At 38.0% G+C, this 17,562-nt stretch overlaps 1 protein-coding gene across 1 annotated transcript in view; it reads right to left on the reverse strand.

Moving 5' to 3' along the window:
* The window catches only part of mdga2a (MAM domain containing glycosylphosphatidylinositol anchor 2a), a 156,614-nt gene that overhangs the window by 51,133 nt on the left and 87,919 nt on the right, over positions 1–17,562 (reverse strand). Inside the window, exons 7-8 of the mRNA XM_082142515.1 lie at positions 14,803–15,132; positions 10,989–11,282 (exon numbers count right to left, since the gene is read on the reverse strand). Coding sequence (XP_081998641.1) covers positions 10,989–11,282; positions 14,803–15,132 — 624 coding nt within the window. The remainder of the gene's footprint in view (positions 1–10,988; positions 11,283–14,802; positions 15,133–17,562) is intronic.

Raw genomic sequence — 17,562 nt, forward strand, 5'->3', positions numbered from 1 at the left:
CACAGAGCCCTCTTCATCGCTGGTTCCGTCCAGCTCAGAGCCCTCTTCGCCGCTGGTCCTGCCCAGCTCAGAGCCCTCTTCGCCGCTGGTTCCGTCCAGTTCAGAGCCTTCTTCATCGCTGGTCCTGTCCAGTTCAAAGCCCTCTTCATCGCTGGTCCTAACCAGCTCAGAGTCCTCTTCGCCGCTGGTCCTACCCAGCTCAAAGCCCTCGCTGCTGGTCCCGTCAAGCTCAGAGCGTGCTGATCCTGATCCAGAGACTGTTCACGTCACTTATGCCGAGCCAGAGCCAGAGCCAGAGCTTCACGTCAGTCCTGCCGAGCCAGAGCCAGAGCTTCACGTCAGTCCTGCCGAGCCAGAGCCAGAGCTTCACGTCAGTCCTGCCGAGCCAGAGCTTCACGTCACGTCCGCCCATCCAGAGTCTCGTCCAGCCGAGACTGAATCTGTTCCTGAGCCTGAATCTGATCCTGAGCCTGAATCGGTTCCTCTTCCTCTTTCTACGCCTGTGTCTTCGGACAAGATGGCCGACTCCACGCCTGTGTCTTCGGACAAGATAGCCGACTCCACGCCTGTGTCTTCGGACAAGATGGCCGAAACCACGCCTGTGTCTTCGGACAAGATGGCCGAAACCACGCCTGTGTCTTCGGACAAGATGGCCGACTCCACGCCTGTGTCTTCGGACAAGATGGCCGAAACCACGCCTGTGCCTTCGGACAAGTTGGCCACCGCCGAACCAGTATCTCCGGACAAGATGGTCTCCGCTGAGCCGGTGTCTGGTCCTGAGCCAGTGTCTGTTCCTGTCCCTGTGTCTGTTCCTGTTCCTGAGCCGGTGTCTGTTCCTGTGCCATGGTCGCCTGGAAGGTCGTCTCCTCCCTGGCCGCCTGAAGGCTCGTCTCCGCCCTGGTCGCCTGCACAGCCTGCTCCGCCCTGGTCGCCTGCACAGCCTGCTCCGCCCTGGTCGCCTGCACAGCCTGCTCCGCCCTGGTCGCCTGCACAGCCTGCTCCGCCCTGGTCGCCTGCACAGCCTGCTCCGCCCTGGTCCCTGGTCGCCTGCAGAGCCTGCTCCGCCCTGGCCTTCCGCCCTGCCGGAGTCTTCAGGTCCTCTTCCGCTGCACGGGCCTGGCCCGCCATCCCGCCCCCAGGTCCGCCTCCGCTCCACCTCCCTCCTGGAGAATTTTGAGCGTCTGGAATCCGCTCCTTAAAGGGGGGGCTATGTAACGGTCACCAGCTGGAGTGCCCTTGAGAACCACCAGAGGGCACTCCACACCAGACTCTCCTATTCACTCACTAACTACATTTCCCATAACTCACTGCCCGGACTCATCATCTCTGATTGCATTCACCTGTGTCTCTTCACCTGTGTCTCATCACCCTGTTAGTCTCAACCTATTTATACCATGTTCACTCATTCACACACTGCGAAGTTTTGTATGTTGTTGCACTGCACTTCTGAGCATTTTCCCTGGTTTTCATGTCTCTTGGTTTTTGGATTTCTTGCCTGTTCCCTGGATTACTCTCTTGCCTCTGACCCCTGCCTGTTTTGTTTTGTTTGTTTGTTTGTTTGGACTGTCTACTTGTGTTTTGACCCTTTGCCTGTTTATTGGATTTCGTCTTTGGATTACCCCTTAATAAAGCTGCATTTGGATCCTCAACCTTCGTGTCTCGGAGCAGTTCGTGACAATATGAAAGCATATGATTCTGTACACGCTGCTGTGAAGAAGAATCCTCTCGAGAACTTTTTTCTACCCTGCTGCTTTGAGAATCAGAAGAGGACAAGTTGGGTTGTTACTGTCAGGGTTTAACTGCAATTATCCCTTCATTAAAATATATTAGATCATTAATAATCAGTCAGCCTTGCCACATTTAGATGCAATTAAAACTTACTTCACTCCAAGGTGTTGGGAGTCCAAGCTGCACGGCAGTCGTATCCATCACGTCTGCTTAACTAACATGACTATATGTGAATCCATCATCAAAATCTGATTTCAAAAGGCAGAATTAACAGTCACACCAAAATAAAATAAATAAAATAAATATCCCTCCCTTATTTTACAAATAGAATGTTTAGCAACTGCAAGCCAGGCATTTTATGAGACTGAGAAAACTTGTAGCATTAAAGAAATGTCACGTCCTAATGAGAGAGGCTCAGCTGCTGGTGCAAAACACTCCTGAGAAAATGACAATATGAGCTCAATTGACACCCTCCCTATTTCTACCTCCCTTTCTGTTATCGTTGCTCCCATCAAACGCATGGGAGCAACGACAAGAGTGCCAATTGACCTTTACAATCCGTAGCTGTTTGCCTCCTGCAAAAATCGCAAGTGACGAGGTTCCGATTCTGGTCACAGCCATTGGTTTTGTGGCAATCATTGTCCGTCTTGCATGAATCGGTGTGTGCTTAATTATGGATGGGTAGTTTTTTGCCGGTACATGCTCTGAAAATGAATTCAATTAACCCCTTGACTGGTGAACATTGGCGATGTTGTGTGGAATGTGGGGCTTCCGTGTCAACTCTTGACAAGTGACAGGAGATAATTGAGTTAAAGTGCATTAAAAATACTCCAGTTATACTGACATTTGGCCAGGACACTAGATATTTGCCTCACTTTTTGAAATGTCACACCTCTGCTTCCAGTTATTTTCTGTGGCCATTATTTATTTCTGGACCGAACATTGAATTGCGCATAATTGCATCAGACACACAGAGATTGTACAAAGGGACAGCCATATTACAGCATACCTTGACACAATGGCAGTGGACAGAGATAGTTCCCATAGTGGAACTGGAAATGTGGTCATTTTATTGAGAGAGACAATAAAAAAGAGGGAAGAGCGTTATTGGGGAAAGAGGGCAGGATTGAGAACATTACAGGCCAGTTACTGTGTGTGCAAACAAACAAAATTTTATAAACTGGGCTGCTCAAATAAACTGAAAAGTTCTGATAGTTCAAGATTAACTTAATAAAAAAATAATAAAAATAAATTACAAATAAAACATAATTGCAACTTTATTTCCCACAATTGCAGCTTTATATCTCCCAATGTTACTTTATATCTCACAATATGATTTGTATCTGGCAATTGCGACTATTTTTCAATGTGATGATAAATAGTCAAAATTGTGACTTAATTTCTCATAATTCCAACTTCATATATCACACACACACACACACACACATATATATATATATATACATAGGCTACACACACACATACATACATACATATATATATATATATATATATATATATATACACACACACACACACACACACAATATTTCAGATGAGCGGACATCTGTTGCTTTTCAGATGTCCTCAGGCGGTTCATTTTCAACCTAGTATTCCATCAGAGAAAAAGTTCAAGGTCAGTGGCAGTCAGCCCGAGCGCTGGAGCGAGTCGCGAGTTGTGGTTTTTTAGGAGCAATTAAACTGAATGCTAACAGAAGGCTGAGAACTATGTATGCGGAAAGGATGATGCTGGGGTCATCTTGGTTATCATTGGAGACACAAGCAGAGATTTCTATAGGGATCAAACTCATCCTTCATGATGAAAAGATAATGCAAAGTTATATTGCAGCTTTATGAGTGGTTGAATGGTTGTCACTAAAATAAAGAAATGTAACCAGTCATATGACACAGATCTGTTAAGCTATTCACAAGCACTTAATTTCACAGTGAATAGTCCCATTTTAAAAGGTAAATGTGCAAGTCCACGTAAAAGGGGCATGATTGACTTAATGGAACCCAGAATGACAGAATAGGTACAGATAGCTGAGATAATAAAAAAGGTCTTTCCAAAGAAATTTAGCAGAGGGCACATGAAACTTCTATCTATCTAATATAACAGAAATCAATCAATAGATAAATAATGGGAAAAATATATTAAATAAATGGCACTTGCACCATATTAAATGTAGTGTTCATCATCTAGAGATAAGCTTTGAAAATAAATATGAAAATAAATAAATAAAGAGAATTAGTGTGAAAAATGTGTAAATATTAATATATAATCCGTTAATACTATACATACTATTCCTTTTTTTTTTTTTTTTTTTTTTTAACTTTTTGAACTACCGGTACATATGTAATTTGTCAAAGTATTTTCTTGTCTCCTCCACCATGATGACAAATTAAATAGGTCTATGCAAGTCAGATCTCAAACCAAAGTATGTCCAGATGGATGTATATACTGTCCAGAAATGAGCTTCTACTGTTTAGTTTTTAATTTTGTCCAGAAATTATATTATCCTGATTAAATGCCAGGGAAAATAGGGGGAAATCCAAGGGGTAACTTAACAGATGGCACTCAGGCATTAACCTCTGCACTATTTGTTCTGTGACGAGAGGGCAGAGTTTCATTTTATTACCAATATAACAGAGTAATGCAGATTTGAAGCACTTTGACAGAGCGAAATCCAGGGCAATCTCTCTGATGGACAACCAACCCCCTTCTCGCTTACTCACACAAACATACTCGCTCTCTCTGTACTATCTCCATACTTTCTCTTGCCCTGTCATAATTCCGCCTCTTTCTTTTCCTCCCTCTCTCTTTCAGCATCTGTCTTCATGCCTCTTTTATCCCACCTTTCCTCTCTCTCTCTCTCTCTCTGTCTGTCTGTCTCCACCCCCGCAGTTCTAGCACTTGCTGCAAGACCCGTTCAGCTGTCACAGATATAAGCAGACATTATCCACTGGCATACATTTGTGCCTTGGACTTCTGCAAGTAATGACTGCAGCATTAGGATTACCTCTGGACCCCCCCTCGACTATTCAACTGCAATCATTCTGTCTGTGATGGAGGGGGAGGAAGCAGCCTTTATCACACAGGGAGAGTTGACATAAGTTAGAGCGGTGGAGAATGAGTCATCAAATACAGTTACTCGTTCTGAGCGGCTAATGCTTATGCTAGCTGCGCTTCTGCTGAGCAGGAAATGATGGCTTCGTTAAAGAGCTTGTATCTGTCATTAGAATGCTTCCACATGCAATACGGTCAGCTAACAGGGAGACATGTAACATATATGGCTGCTTCAAATGGAGATTTGAAGAATGTGTTTAAAGGGACAGTACTCAAACTAAAATTCTGTTTGATTGCTCACTTTCATGTCATTCCAAACACGTTTGACTTTGTTTCCTCGTGGTACACAAAAGGAGAAATGCAAAAAAAAAGTACTGGTCATTTTTTTCAACATAATTACAACAAACGGGGAGCTTTAAAGTCCCTGTGAACCCGGAAGTTGCAAACGACTTTTCTCCAGTGTTGTGACGTATTTCCAAGTGAAACGGAATATTGAACAGAAGGCAGGGTTTTACTTCAGCGCTCCTCCTCTCCATCTCTGCTCATTGCAGACTAACGGTTTGAGGGGATTGGTTAAGCGTTTTCAACCCAAGCCATCAAACTGACGTCATCAGAAAAGGAAAGCCATTTCAGATTTTGATTAAAGATTAACACGGCAAAAAAAAAAATTCTGTGTATTAACTTGCACTGATTAATTGTTCACCACAAGACAAGTAATATGCGCTAACAAAGTAAATAGGGTCAATTTTGATTTCATGGCAACTTTAAAGGTTCAACAAGTATGGAAGTAGAATAATGTCAAATGTTTTTGAAATAAAAAGCCCGTTGAATTGCACTACTTAAAAAAAAATAGGCATTGCATTAACCATGCTTGCATTTTAATGCATTGCATTTTTAGTGCTTACATTTTTATGGGCTGAAATTCAACATGGTTCAATATTTAAGCTGTGAATATTTCAATTAAAAACATTTCAAACACCTTTTCATTATTAAAAATTCAATAATCCATATTCACCTTTCATATTTCACTTCCAAAATATTCAAACTGTTTAAAAATACAACCAATAATATTCAACAGGCAATTTTCGGTCCATTTTATTTCGCTTTGCAAATTCGCTTCCACAAATTCAGTGGTTCAAATTCGACAGTAAATTCAACATTGACGTCCAGGAACTGCAGGAAAAGCAGTAGATTGCCGAGCACACTCTCCATCTGCTGTTAGTCGACCTCACCAGCAGATGGTGCAAAAGCGCGTGTTGAAGACCAGCAACAGTTAGAACAAGTCATTCATTTCATTCATAAAACTCATTTACAGCAATGTAAGTGTATTTGTGATTATTATAACGGCTGTTTTATGTTAAATTCAGTGTCTTCACGGTTACTTTTCCTGTGTAGCCTACATGCATCTTTCTCTACCGTGAACGAGATTATAATTTTATTCCCCGATGCGGATATACAGATCCAATGTTACATTTTTGAGGTTGACATATATTTCTCTTGGTTGTTTAGTTGCCTTAACTTTATATTGTGGTGATGTGCTGCATGCAGGCTATTAGGGTTTCCCTCAATACTTCAGGATTCCCCTGGCCTGCTGGACATACAACGCTTAACGTAGCTTAATGGACTACAGTGATGTAAAAGACCAAACTCGCAGGCAAGCAGATGGACTCAGAATAACGCGCAACGCTTAATGCTGAGCGTTTCCCAGTGATAGATTGGCATACAGATGGCTTGATGTTGGACATTCGCACATTTAGGGACCGTCTCTAAAGTGTATACGACTTTGGTATACACGTTTCTAACTCCGATAGCATTTGAATAGAACGACTTACAGTCATAAAACCAACTGTAAAGTGTTCATTTAGTGTCAGGCATAATGCGCACTCTTTGGATTTTTGATATTTATTCAAATAAATTTAAGTTTGCTATTGAAGTTAGAAACGTGTATGCCAATGTTGTATGCAACTTTAGAGACGGTCCCTAAATGTGCTAATGTCCAATTTCAAGCCAATTTTTACATTTAGTCATTTAGCAGACGCTTTTATCCAAAGCGATTTACAGTTAAACTAACAATAGGACAACAATATGCAAGTGCTGTGACAGTTTAAGCTAATGCAATACACGTATGCATACTATATGTATGTGTTGATTTTATGCCAGTATATCACGAAACGCTCAGCATGAAACTTTGCGCGTTAAGTTCATATTCTGAGTCCATCTTCTTGCCTGTAGCCTATAATAATAGCCTACAGCCTACTTCCCTAATAAGGTGCAAAATTGGTCTTTCATATCACTATCAAAAGTGATCATCCTTGAGTATGAGGTATTGAGGGAAACCGATTATAATCCTGTTCATGGTAGAGAAAGCTGATGACATGTAGAATACACAGGGAAAGTAACAATGAAGTTATTGAATGAAACATAAACAGCTTTTGTGTGTTTATCATCTTTTCCGCATATACTGACACAGATAATCATTTTCATTTTATGAATGAATGTCTCCGTCTACAACACGCGCTTTTGCACCACCTGATGGTGAGGTCGACTAACAGCAGATGGAGAGTGTGCTCGGCAATCTACTGCTTTTCCTGCAGTTCCTGGACGTCAATGTTGAATTTACTGTCGAAATTGAACCACTGAATTTGTGGAAGCGAATTTGCAAAGCGAAATAAAATGGACCGAAAATTGCCTGTTGAATATTATTGGTTGTATTTTTAAACAGTTTGAATATTTTGGAAGTGAAATATGAAAGGTGAATATGGATTATTGAATTTTTTATAATGAAAAGGTGTTTGAAATGTTTTTAATTGAAATATTCACAGCTTAAATATTCAACCATGTTGAATTTCAGCCCATAAAAATGTAAGCACTAAAAATACAATGCATTAAAATGCAAGCATGGTTAATGCAATGCCTATTTTTTTTCAAGTAGTGCAATTCAACGGGCTTTTTATTTCAAAAACATTTGACATTATTCTACTTCCAGAAACAAGGATGCAAATGCACCATAAAAGTGGACCATACAACTGGTGTGCTATATTCCAAATCTTTTGATTCATACAATGGCTTTGTGTGAGAAAGAAATATTCTCCTCCAGCTGATGAAAACCGCTGTGATCAAATTTTTGAATCAATGAGCTGAAACCAGATCAGTCTGATTTGTAAATGAATCATTCAGATTGGTTTGGTAAACAACTGATTCAGTAAACAGATCTGACTCAAAAGAACATTTAATTCACAAATTAGACATTATTACATATCTCACGAAGACATTGAGGGAAGCTAGGGGGAAGTAAAGATATTTAATGAATAATGACTTAAATGTTGGGTCTGTGTTTCACTTAAAACCATTGAATGACTTCAGAATACCTGTAATACAGCACACAAGACGTATAGACCACTTTTATGCAACATAGGGTATGTTTACAAAACAACAATTTGGCACCAAACGAGCCAAATGTTTTTCCTTTGCAATTTTTGCGTACAGAACGCAACGTAGTCAAAATTATCGTGAAAACGACAAAAAATGCTGCATTGTGCATGCCAGGCCAGCAGTTGGAAAGTCACTTTGTAAAGAAACACTACACACCGAAAGACTGAACAAGTAATACGAATGCATGACCGTTTTCATAAATTGACTTTTTTGTAGTTTACACTGAGATGATAATGGTAAGATTTTCAAAAACGTACACTTTGAAACCATTATCAGGCCCCCAAAATTACGTTGTCGTGTAAATAAACGGCCAAAACGCATACATTTTTTTCCATGTATGTGTCGTGTAAATATAATAGGCTCATTGGAAAAACGTGCCTCTACCAAAACTTTTGCAAAAGTATAAAACATTCCTATACATACAATACATTGCATTTTATTTCTAGATGAAAGAGGATTACAAGCAATTTCCCACGATTACAAATTATTGATTAATAATGACTTATTTCCACACAGTACCTTGCAAAATACAATGTTATGACTTCAAAACACATTTACCACAGTGCAGGGATGGGCAACTAAGATCCACTTTATTGCATTGTTAAGCTCCAACCCTAATAAAATACACCTGAACAAGCTAATCGAGGTCTTCGGGTCCTACAAGAAAGCTACAGGCAGGTGAGTCTGGTCAGGGTTTGAGCTAAACTCTGCAGGGATGTGGATTGCAAGGGCCAGAGTTGCCCAGCCCTGCCATTGTCATTATTTGTAAACTAATACAGTTTGACATTTGCATTACATAACCAGCTCCATAGGTATTTCTTTTCTGATGTAGTAAACTTTGGTAGCTCACTTGGTACAGCATTCACAGTCCTGTGAAACACACAATAAAACTCACAGCTCAAAGACTTGTGGAAGCACAATAAAATGGCATGGTTGTTTCAACAAATGCTTTGCATTTGAAGTTTGTTTTGGGGTATGTTATTTTTTTTGCTTTTGTGTCCTTTTTGAATCTTAAAAATTCAAATCCCCATTCATTGTAAATGCTTTCAATAAAAGTGACCAGTAAATTCCTCAAAATATCTCTGTTTGTGTTCACAGAAAAATGAAATTCAAATGATGATAGGATGTATGGATGAACTGCAAGCAAATTTCTAAAGGACAAAATTCTGCTGTCTGCATTAAAACAGAAACATAAAAATTGAACCGCCAAGCAAAAGCTAAGATTATAAAAGGCATCCGTGACTGTACTTCACTGGAGAGTAGAGCTTTGAATTATAATATCATGACCTAAAAAGCAGGTGACAAGTGACAAGTAGTTCCCTTACCAAGAAAATGAATCGATTTCAAACAAGCTCTCATTTTATGTAGAAAATAATAATAATAATAATCCTAGAGCAAAGTATGATGGGTTTAAGCAAATTTCACAAGACAGCACAACACTTACCAGATCTTGTGTTCATTAGTTTTCACTAAGCCAGAGAAATATGCAAAGGTCAGGATTATTTGATTCAACTAAATAGGGCATAATGATCACACATGCTGAATTGATAGTAGGGTGTAACAAAAGACAAAGCTCGGGCAGAGCGAGCAATTACAGAGAAACAAAATAAAAAGCAGTGAATCGTGACTAACAAACAAAATCACTGACTCAGATCACAACAGGAAACACACAAAGGCTATTTCAGACCAATCTGGCCCTCTAGACAAAAAGAGAGTCTGAAGACATTAAAGAAGTAAAACGCTGACACAAGATAGTATTGTGAAGTGTTATTTAAATTTTTTGTGGATCTATACAGTTTTAGCAATTATATCTTAAAGTGCTGAGCGCTTTTCAGCCGACGCTACATTGTGTTCCTTCATGCGCAAGTTTTAAATGAAATCTTCTAGCACAATGCATTGTTAATTAAGGTATACATAGAGGTCATTTAAACTTTTTTTTTTTTTCAATACAAACACTATGAAACATGTTTAAATGCAGGCATAGTCCTACAATTTTCCACAAAGCAGAACTGTCATACTGTACATGTACGAACGGTAGTTAAGTGTATGAGAACAATATACTCAGCAAGGCCAATTGGACCACATACAATCTGCCTTGGGAGGAACTGAGATTGAATATGATTGTTGTTTCTAACACATGTCATTTAGGGTGCCAGTTATTATCAAGATGGATATATAATAGATCTTCCTGACATCGTTACAAATGCCAGATACTTAATAAAAATCTCTTCAGATACTTTAAGTGAAGCGTATATCTGTAATCCACCATACATCCTACTTGTATTATGGCTGTAATTAGATATTCCATGACATAGTGAGCTGTAGGGGAGAATAAGAAAACGTAGCCACAGCCAGAACATGTTTTTCACCTTCCCCATAGATGAAATGATGGTTAACACTTACATCTGACCCTCTCGTGTGCCTGTCTCCGAGTCAAACCGAGTCAAAGTCCTCTTCAGCAATTCATTCATGCTAAGCTATGCTGTGATAATATGGAATGCATTACATTGCATTAACCTCTGCACCTACGCTAATTGAATCTGCGAGCCTTAATTAGACACAGAGAAAAGATCGGCAATGTGCATCGCTCACTAAGGTTGTCTGTAATTACAATTAATGATGCCCCTATACTTTTTCATTTATTTCTCCAGAAAACTAATGATTTGCCAATCAACCACGACAAAAACGTATGTTCTAGCCTGAATGTAAGTTAATTAGGTCCAGCTAAAGTGCATGAGCAACAAGCAAGCCCAGTACTTACACAGCACTATGAGCTCCACGATGGCCTCTCTGGGTTTGACGTTGAAACCGTTGTACTGGCTGGTTTGGCAGCGGTACGTTCCGGTCATCTCACGGGAGACGTTGACGATGCGCAGAACTCCATCGTAACTTTCGGTTTGCATGTTGCCATCTGGCATGGGTGCCTCCTTATCAGCACGGGACCAAAGGATGATGGGTTTGGGTTTGCCGGAGACCAGGCACTGCAGCTCTACTGTGTCGCCCTCCTGAGTGGCCAAAGGTGACTTTCCTCGTGGGACGGTCAGGTTGGGTGGAACTAAAAGAGAGTAGATGATGATCAAAATGTACATATTACAATTTGCTATGAAAATGCACATTTTACTCCACAGTCCTTGGAGGAATGTTTTGGGTACAAGTCGACAGCATTTATTGTATAATGATAATAACCAGAAAAAATATATATTTACACCACTAAAGTTTGTATACTATACTACTACAAAATTGTGAAATAAGTATAATTTTTTCAATGATTTTGAAAGTATTTTATACTCAAAAAGGCTGCATTTATTTAATCAAAAATATTACAATGTAATTTATTCCTGTGATGGCAAAGTTGCATTTTCAACAGCCATTACTCTAGTATTCAATGTGACCTGATTTTTTTTTTTAAATAAATCACCAATTTTGTAGTGGGACTACTGCTCTAGGTGAATAAACATCTTGTCACAGACATAATATCTGTATCGGTTTTGCCAGTACATCAATAGAGACATCTTGTCACCCACCAGGTGTCAGGTAACTACGTTTCTTGCTGGTTTTCGCCGTCAGACATCATAAACGTATGCAGACGACAGGAAGGAGACAAGTTTATGTTCTTCTGCTGATTCCAGACAACAGTCTGGCAAACTACCCGCTCAGCTCCATGTAAACAAGGATGTTGTCACCTTCCTTCTTGGTATTCTAGCAGGACATTGTGTGAAGGTTACTAGGTTTACAGGCCTTATCGCTGTTGCGTTGTCATGACGACAAAAGACAGAATATCATTTTACACACTTTTCTATCACTATAGTCTCATGTTAACACATATAATATGCGTTTTGTGTGGCTATGCTATTTTTTGCCTATAAACAGTATATATTTTAATGTTTATTGCCAAGTCTCATTTACTTAAATTGTAAGTGTTCTTTCTTTAACTAAGGGATAAAAACAACCTTATTTTCTGTTGTAATGGACATAGAAATGTCACAAATGCTGTCGACTGACCCTACCTTGTATTCGACCCATACCATTCCTTCAAATGTTTCCAGTTATACTCAGGATGTCTAGGTGCAAGGGAATCTTAGTTTTCCACATCAAATCCTCAATGACTGAACAATTTGTCCAGAATACTTTCTGCCAACTTTTTTGATTGAGTCCAGACCTTAGAAACAGCAGGGTCAGGTTGTGATGACATGATCTGTGAAACAGGACAACTGAAGATGTCTACAGTTCAACAATGCCACAGACACACAGCTTCCTCTGAAATGAGCCACGCGGGTGCTGCATAGGCCCCTTCCATTAAACACACTGTAAATCTTGACTTTACTATGTTCAAAGTATCTGGACATGAATTGTCCAAGTCTCGACAGCCCACTTCACAAGCACCTTTAATAAAAGAGCTGCATGAAAACAAGGGTCCTTGTTGGGTAGTGAGCATATCACTTGATTGTGTTCTTCTGGGATTCTCTTAAAAAGTGGGAACAAACTTTTTTTAAATCCTATTTTAATAAAAAAAAAAAAAAAAACGGGAGGTCATAATGAAAGCTATCATGCACGTATGAGATGTGCGGTATGAAAGAAGATGACAAAGACAGATAAATACTGTACAGTGGAAAATAAGAACTTTTTTCCTCTGGATAAAAAATAGAAATCTACTTTTCTCTCCTCCAGAAGGTGAGTGGGAAAGACTGATTTATATAAAGGGATGGTAATGAGTATAGCATGAAAAAAGAGGAGAACAATGCTGAATGTATTTCCGATTGCGACTGCAGGGGGCCTGGTGGGAGAGAGATCTTGCGTCTGCAGGTTGATTAAGCATGACTTCTTTTGCAGACCCAGGGCAAACAAACAAACAAACAAACAAACATAGGATATTTTGCATAATGAAATGAGTCAGAAAATAAATCACATTATCCATTCTGTCAACATTAAAAGCCTAAAACAGCATTATCTATGTTTTGTGACAGAAAAAAATCTTTTAGATCTACATTTGTATCATTAAAATGTCATCAGTGGGGGAGGCTGAGATTATTTTGTTTTATTGAAGCTATAAAGCCGTAATGTGCCGAAACAGTCGGTAAAACAATAATAAATGTAATCACCATAAAAATGTTTTAATAATAAATAATTTTAAAGTTTTTTTTTAAATTTCAAAGAGTGATGGAATCCTACCATTAACCCCATTTCCACTGCAATTGTTTCTCATTTACTCAGTAATGCATGCATGATTTCTAATTAATTCATTTTTATAATTAATAAATCCATGTTCCTGTAAGTGCCAAGCTGCTTAAAACATGTTACGGTTTCATCTGCTGAAATTCAAAGACTGAGGTTCTCAGCAAATCTCTTTGAATCCTCATGGCAGTGATATTTAACAGATTCAGACTTATGACCTTCATACATACAAACAAACAAATAAATATCGGCAAATATTGAAAACAAAGTAAAAAGACATTCATGCATGATGCAGTGGTGTTTTGGATTCCATCCTGGGGTGGGCATTTGGATATGTGTGGCAGGCAATGTGTACATATTATGTATATATTTTATATATATTTATATAAATCTTACATACACATATACATATACATATACATACAGTATATATATAGACTTTCACGTTTCATGAGAAACTGTTGAAAAGTTTCTCGTGTGCACAGGATTTTTTTTGCGTGCTCACGCATTACAATTGACGGTTTATGTATAATAACCTATTTCCTTTGTGCGTCACTACCATTTTACTATGAAGAAAATGAGATTATGGATGCGCATGAATTAATAAAGATCTATTTGCAAAAAATTTGGCCTTCGTTAGGGCAGTACGTCATATTTCAAGGCCTTATGGCCGCTTTAATGGATTTAACTCAAAGAGGTGTTTAATTCGGATTTAACTGGTAGGAGGCTCAGTGTACATTGTCCTATATGGTTCATAAAAAAAAAACATTGATACAGTAAAATGAATTTTTGGGGGATTTCGTTAGGGCAGTATTTGGGGCAATGACATGACCTGCATATTGTGTGTCCAAGTGCATTATTTTCTTTTAAAATAATTTGATAAATTCATGACATATGTCACTTAAATCTATAAAATCTGTTTATATTGAATTCATTTTTAGTACATTCTAATAATACATATTATTTTATGTTTTATTACCTTAAATCCCCAAAATGTCAGGTGGTGCAACTGTCCAAACAAGTTCTGTCTGAAAATGGTGTCTTAATAATAATAATCACATCAGTTTTGAAAAGATTTTAATAAAAACATTTTTTTTAAGATTTAATTGTCAATGACCCATTTATATTGTGTCATAAAACTTAAATGATCAATTAAAAAAATATTGGTACAGTAAAATGTACAAAAATGTTGGATTGTATGTATGTTGGCTATATATAAACTGGAAATAGTAATGCGTGTGCACGCAAAAAAAATCCAATGCATATGAAATAGTTTCTTGTGAGCACGCAAAAAGTTGCATGTGTGAAAGTCTGTATATTTTAAATTTTTTGCAAAGGTCCCTTTACAGGCTCTGTAAAAACGAGCTACCCTCTCTTGTTTTTAAAGAATAAGAATAGCTCACCAGTGGTGGAGGAGATGTTGACGTCTATGCTGATCTCTGGTATCCCTCCGTTCTTTAGTGAGGCCACACAGGTGTAAGTGCCAAAGTCAGTAAACTTGAGGTCGATGATGTCCAGGTTTGTGGTTCCTGGGGCAACGTCTGGGTCAGTCTGGGTAATGACCATCCGCTCTGAGCTACGCAGTGGACGGCCGTTTTTAAGCCAACTGAACATCAGCTCCTCGGGCGGCGTAGCCTCCACCTGACAGGATATCTTCACCTCTCTGCCGATCTGGATGTTGTCATCATTATGATAGGGGTCTGGTGTGATCCAGAACCGGCCCTTCTTTAGAGCTGTGTGGACAGAATGAAATGCAACCGATTTAATAACAACAATAATGTTCATGTGGATATTTCTTCAACTTTGGCAAATTTTCACCCTTTAATTGTTAGAAAATACACTCAAGACACACTCTAACTAGTTTATTCCACAGGAGATTTTTTTTTCATTAAGTTATTTAGGACTGTCATGATTCCTCGATTCAATTTCAGTGCTCAATTTTTTCATCGCAATTTTACCTGTGCAAATTAACCAGCAAAATACCGGAAGTGGGGCATTCCACAGATTTGAATCCATGAAGTGCATTATTAGACCTTTATCACTGCACAATATATTAAAATCATACAGAAATCATAGTATAGTGCTAGTGAAATCACAAAGGATGCGATTCAATTAATTAAATATATTGTGTATTTAACAGTGTTGGGCTGGGTTTCCCGAAACCTCCTTAACGTCGTTCTTAAGTTACATCTTAAGCTGTAACTTATCGTTAATACGTGTTTCCCAAAACGTTCTTAGTTAAGTATACCTTCTGTAAGTCATACGTTCGGTAGGTTGGTCTGGACCACTCTTAGCTTTACCTTATTTTTCTCACCCAACCCGCGTAAAAATCCCTGGCCAAATTAGTACCTACTGTTTTTTGACAAACTTTTTATAAAATATTTTTTATAATATCCCATGAGTCCTAATAAATGCAATTTCAACTATTTCTGAAGTGCTTCTTTTATAAAGAACACCGCTTTCTCACATAAACAGCCCCTGCACGAGAGAATAATTGATTCTCGAGCCATCGATATCAACCAATTCAGCACCATCGCCACGGACAGCACCGGGTAACGTCACACGTAAGAAGGTATATCTTAAGCAACTTCCTAAGGTATGGTTCGGGGAACATGCCTAGAAATGGTATGCCTTCAGTTAAGTTATACCTTAAGAGTCTTCGTAGCGCGCTAAGAGACAATGTTATCGGGAAACCCAGCCCTGTTCAATAAAACCATAATTGCTTCTAAAACTTTATTTGAATTATTATTGCCTCATTTTTAATATATATATATATATATTTATTTTTTTTGTTGTTGTTTTTTTTTTTTTTTTTGTCATTTTTAAGGCTATTGTTCACTTAGGTCTTTTTTATAACCACAAAAAAAAAAAAAAAAAATCTGATTACTAGATTAATCGTCTAAATAATCGAGTCGACTGATTAATCGATTGCCAAAATTTTCGTTAGTAACAGACCAAAAGTCATTTATAATTAAAATGTCCACCACAGTATAATTTCCACCATATTTCCAGAAATATATATTTTGTTTTTTCAAGTTCATAGGTGGAAATGACATTGATGCAAATGACATTTGGCAAATTTTGGACTCTTTTGCCTTGCTAAGGATAATTTAATTACTAACATTTTACATAAGCTAAATAAACACAAACAATATTTTTAGACTTTTGGCATAATTTACAAAATGACAACTTGATTGTAAATAAACTTATTATTATTATTATATTTCTAATTAAAATATATTTAAAACACTGAATACGTTTTAGTATTATGTAAAATAATAACATTTTAATATTATTGTGACATTATTATTGATATTTGTATCGCTTCAATCATATTTACCTCAATTTTCTTCACACTTTAAATGTCTCATATTTCATCTCAAGCATGCTCTCATCTCAAGATGCCATAGTCATCTATAAGCAATTGCAACTTTTGAATTTTTCTTAAAATAAAAGGAGCAAAAATCAATGAGTATAGTAAAATATTTAGTTTTTTTTAATAATTTAAACATTTTTATATAAAATATTTAGTTCATATAGTTCTTATATGATAATATGCTGATATTATTTTATTTATTTAAAATCTTGGTATGTAAAAGTACCTGGGGTTGAAGAAACACCCATTAATAAAGGCACTTTCCTTTTTATAAAATATCGGTTTGCTCAAGAAGCAGTAACACACTGCTCATTTTCTTATCATAAAGTCTCTTAATCTCTTCATACAAGATTTGTACTGCATGGTTAATGATGCATTAAATGCAGTGCATCAGTTTACATAGCTAAAAGGTCTTTCCTTAATGTAATTTCAAAACAGTTTAATATACTTTTCCAAAATTCATCCACACCACTGCTTTTGAAGTCATTATCACTGTGACAAGCCAGTGACATAAACATGACAAAACACAAAATGTTAATAAAATACCCATAAGCTATTTTTAAGGAATTGAGGTGAGAGACCTCTAAATCTTAGCCAGTGAATACGGCACAAATAAAGCTGGATCTTAAAATACATCATCCCACTATCACCCCGAATAAGGTGAGAAATAAACAGAGGGCCCCTCAAGACACACACACACAAAAACGTGAAATTATAAGGGATTGTCAAGGAGTCGCGCACTTTCTCTGTTCGGAGGAGAACAGACGTTTCCTTCCAAAGAACCTCA

This window comes from Leuciscus leuciscus (assembly GCF_965113295.1).
Source record: "Leuciscus leuciscus genome assembly, chromosome: 17".
Classification (NCBI taxonomy): domain Eukaryota; kingdom Metazoa; phylum Chordata; class Actinopteri; order Cypriniformes; family Leuciscidae; genus Leuciscus; species Leuciscus leuciscus.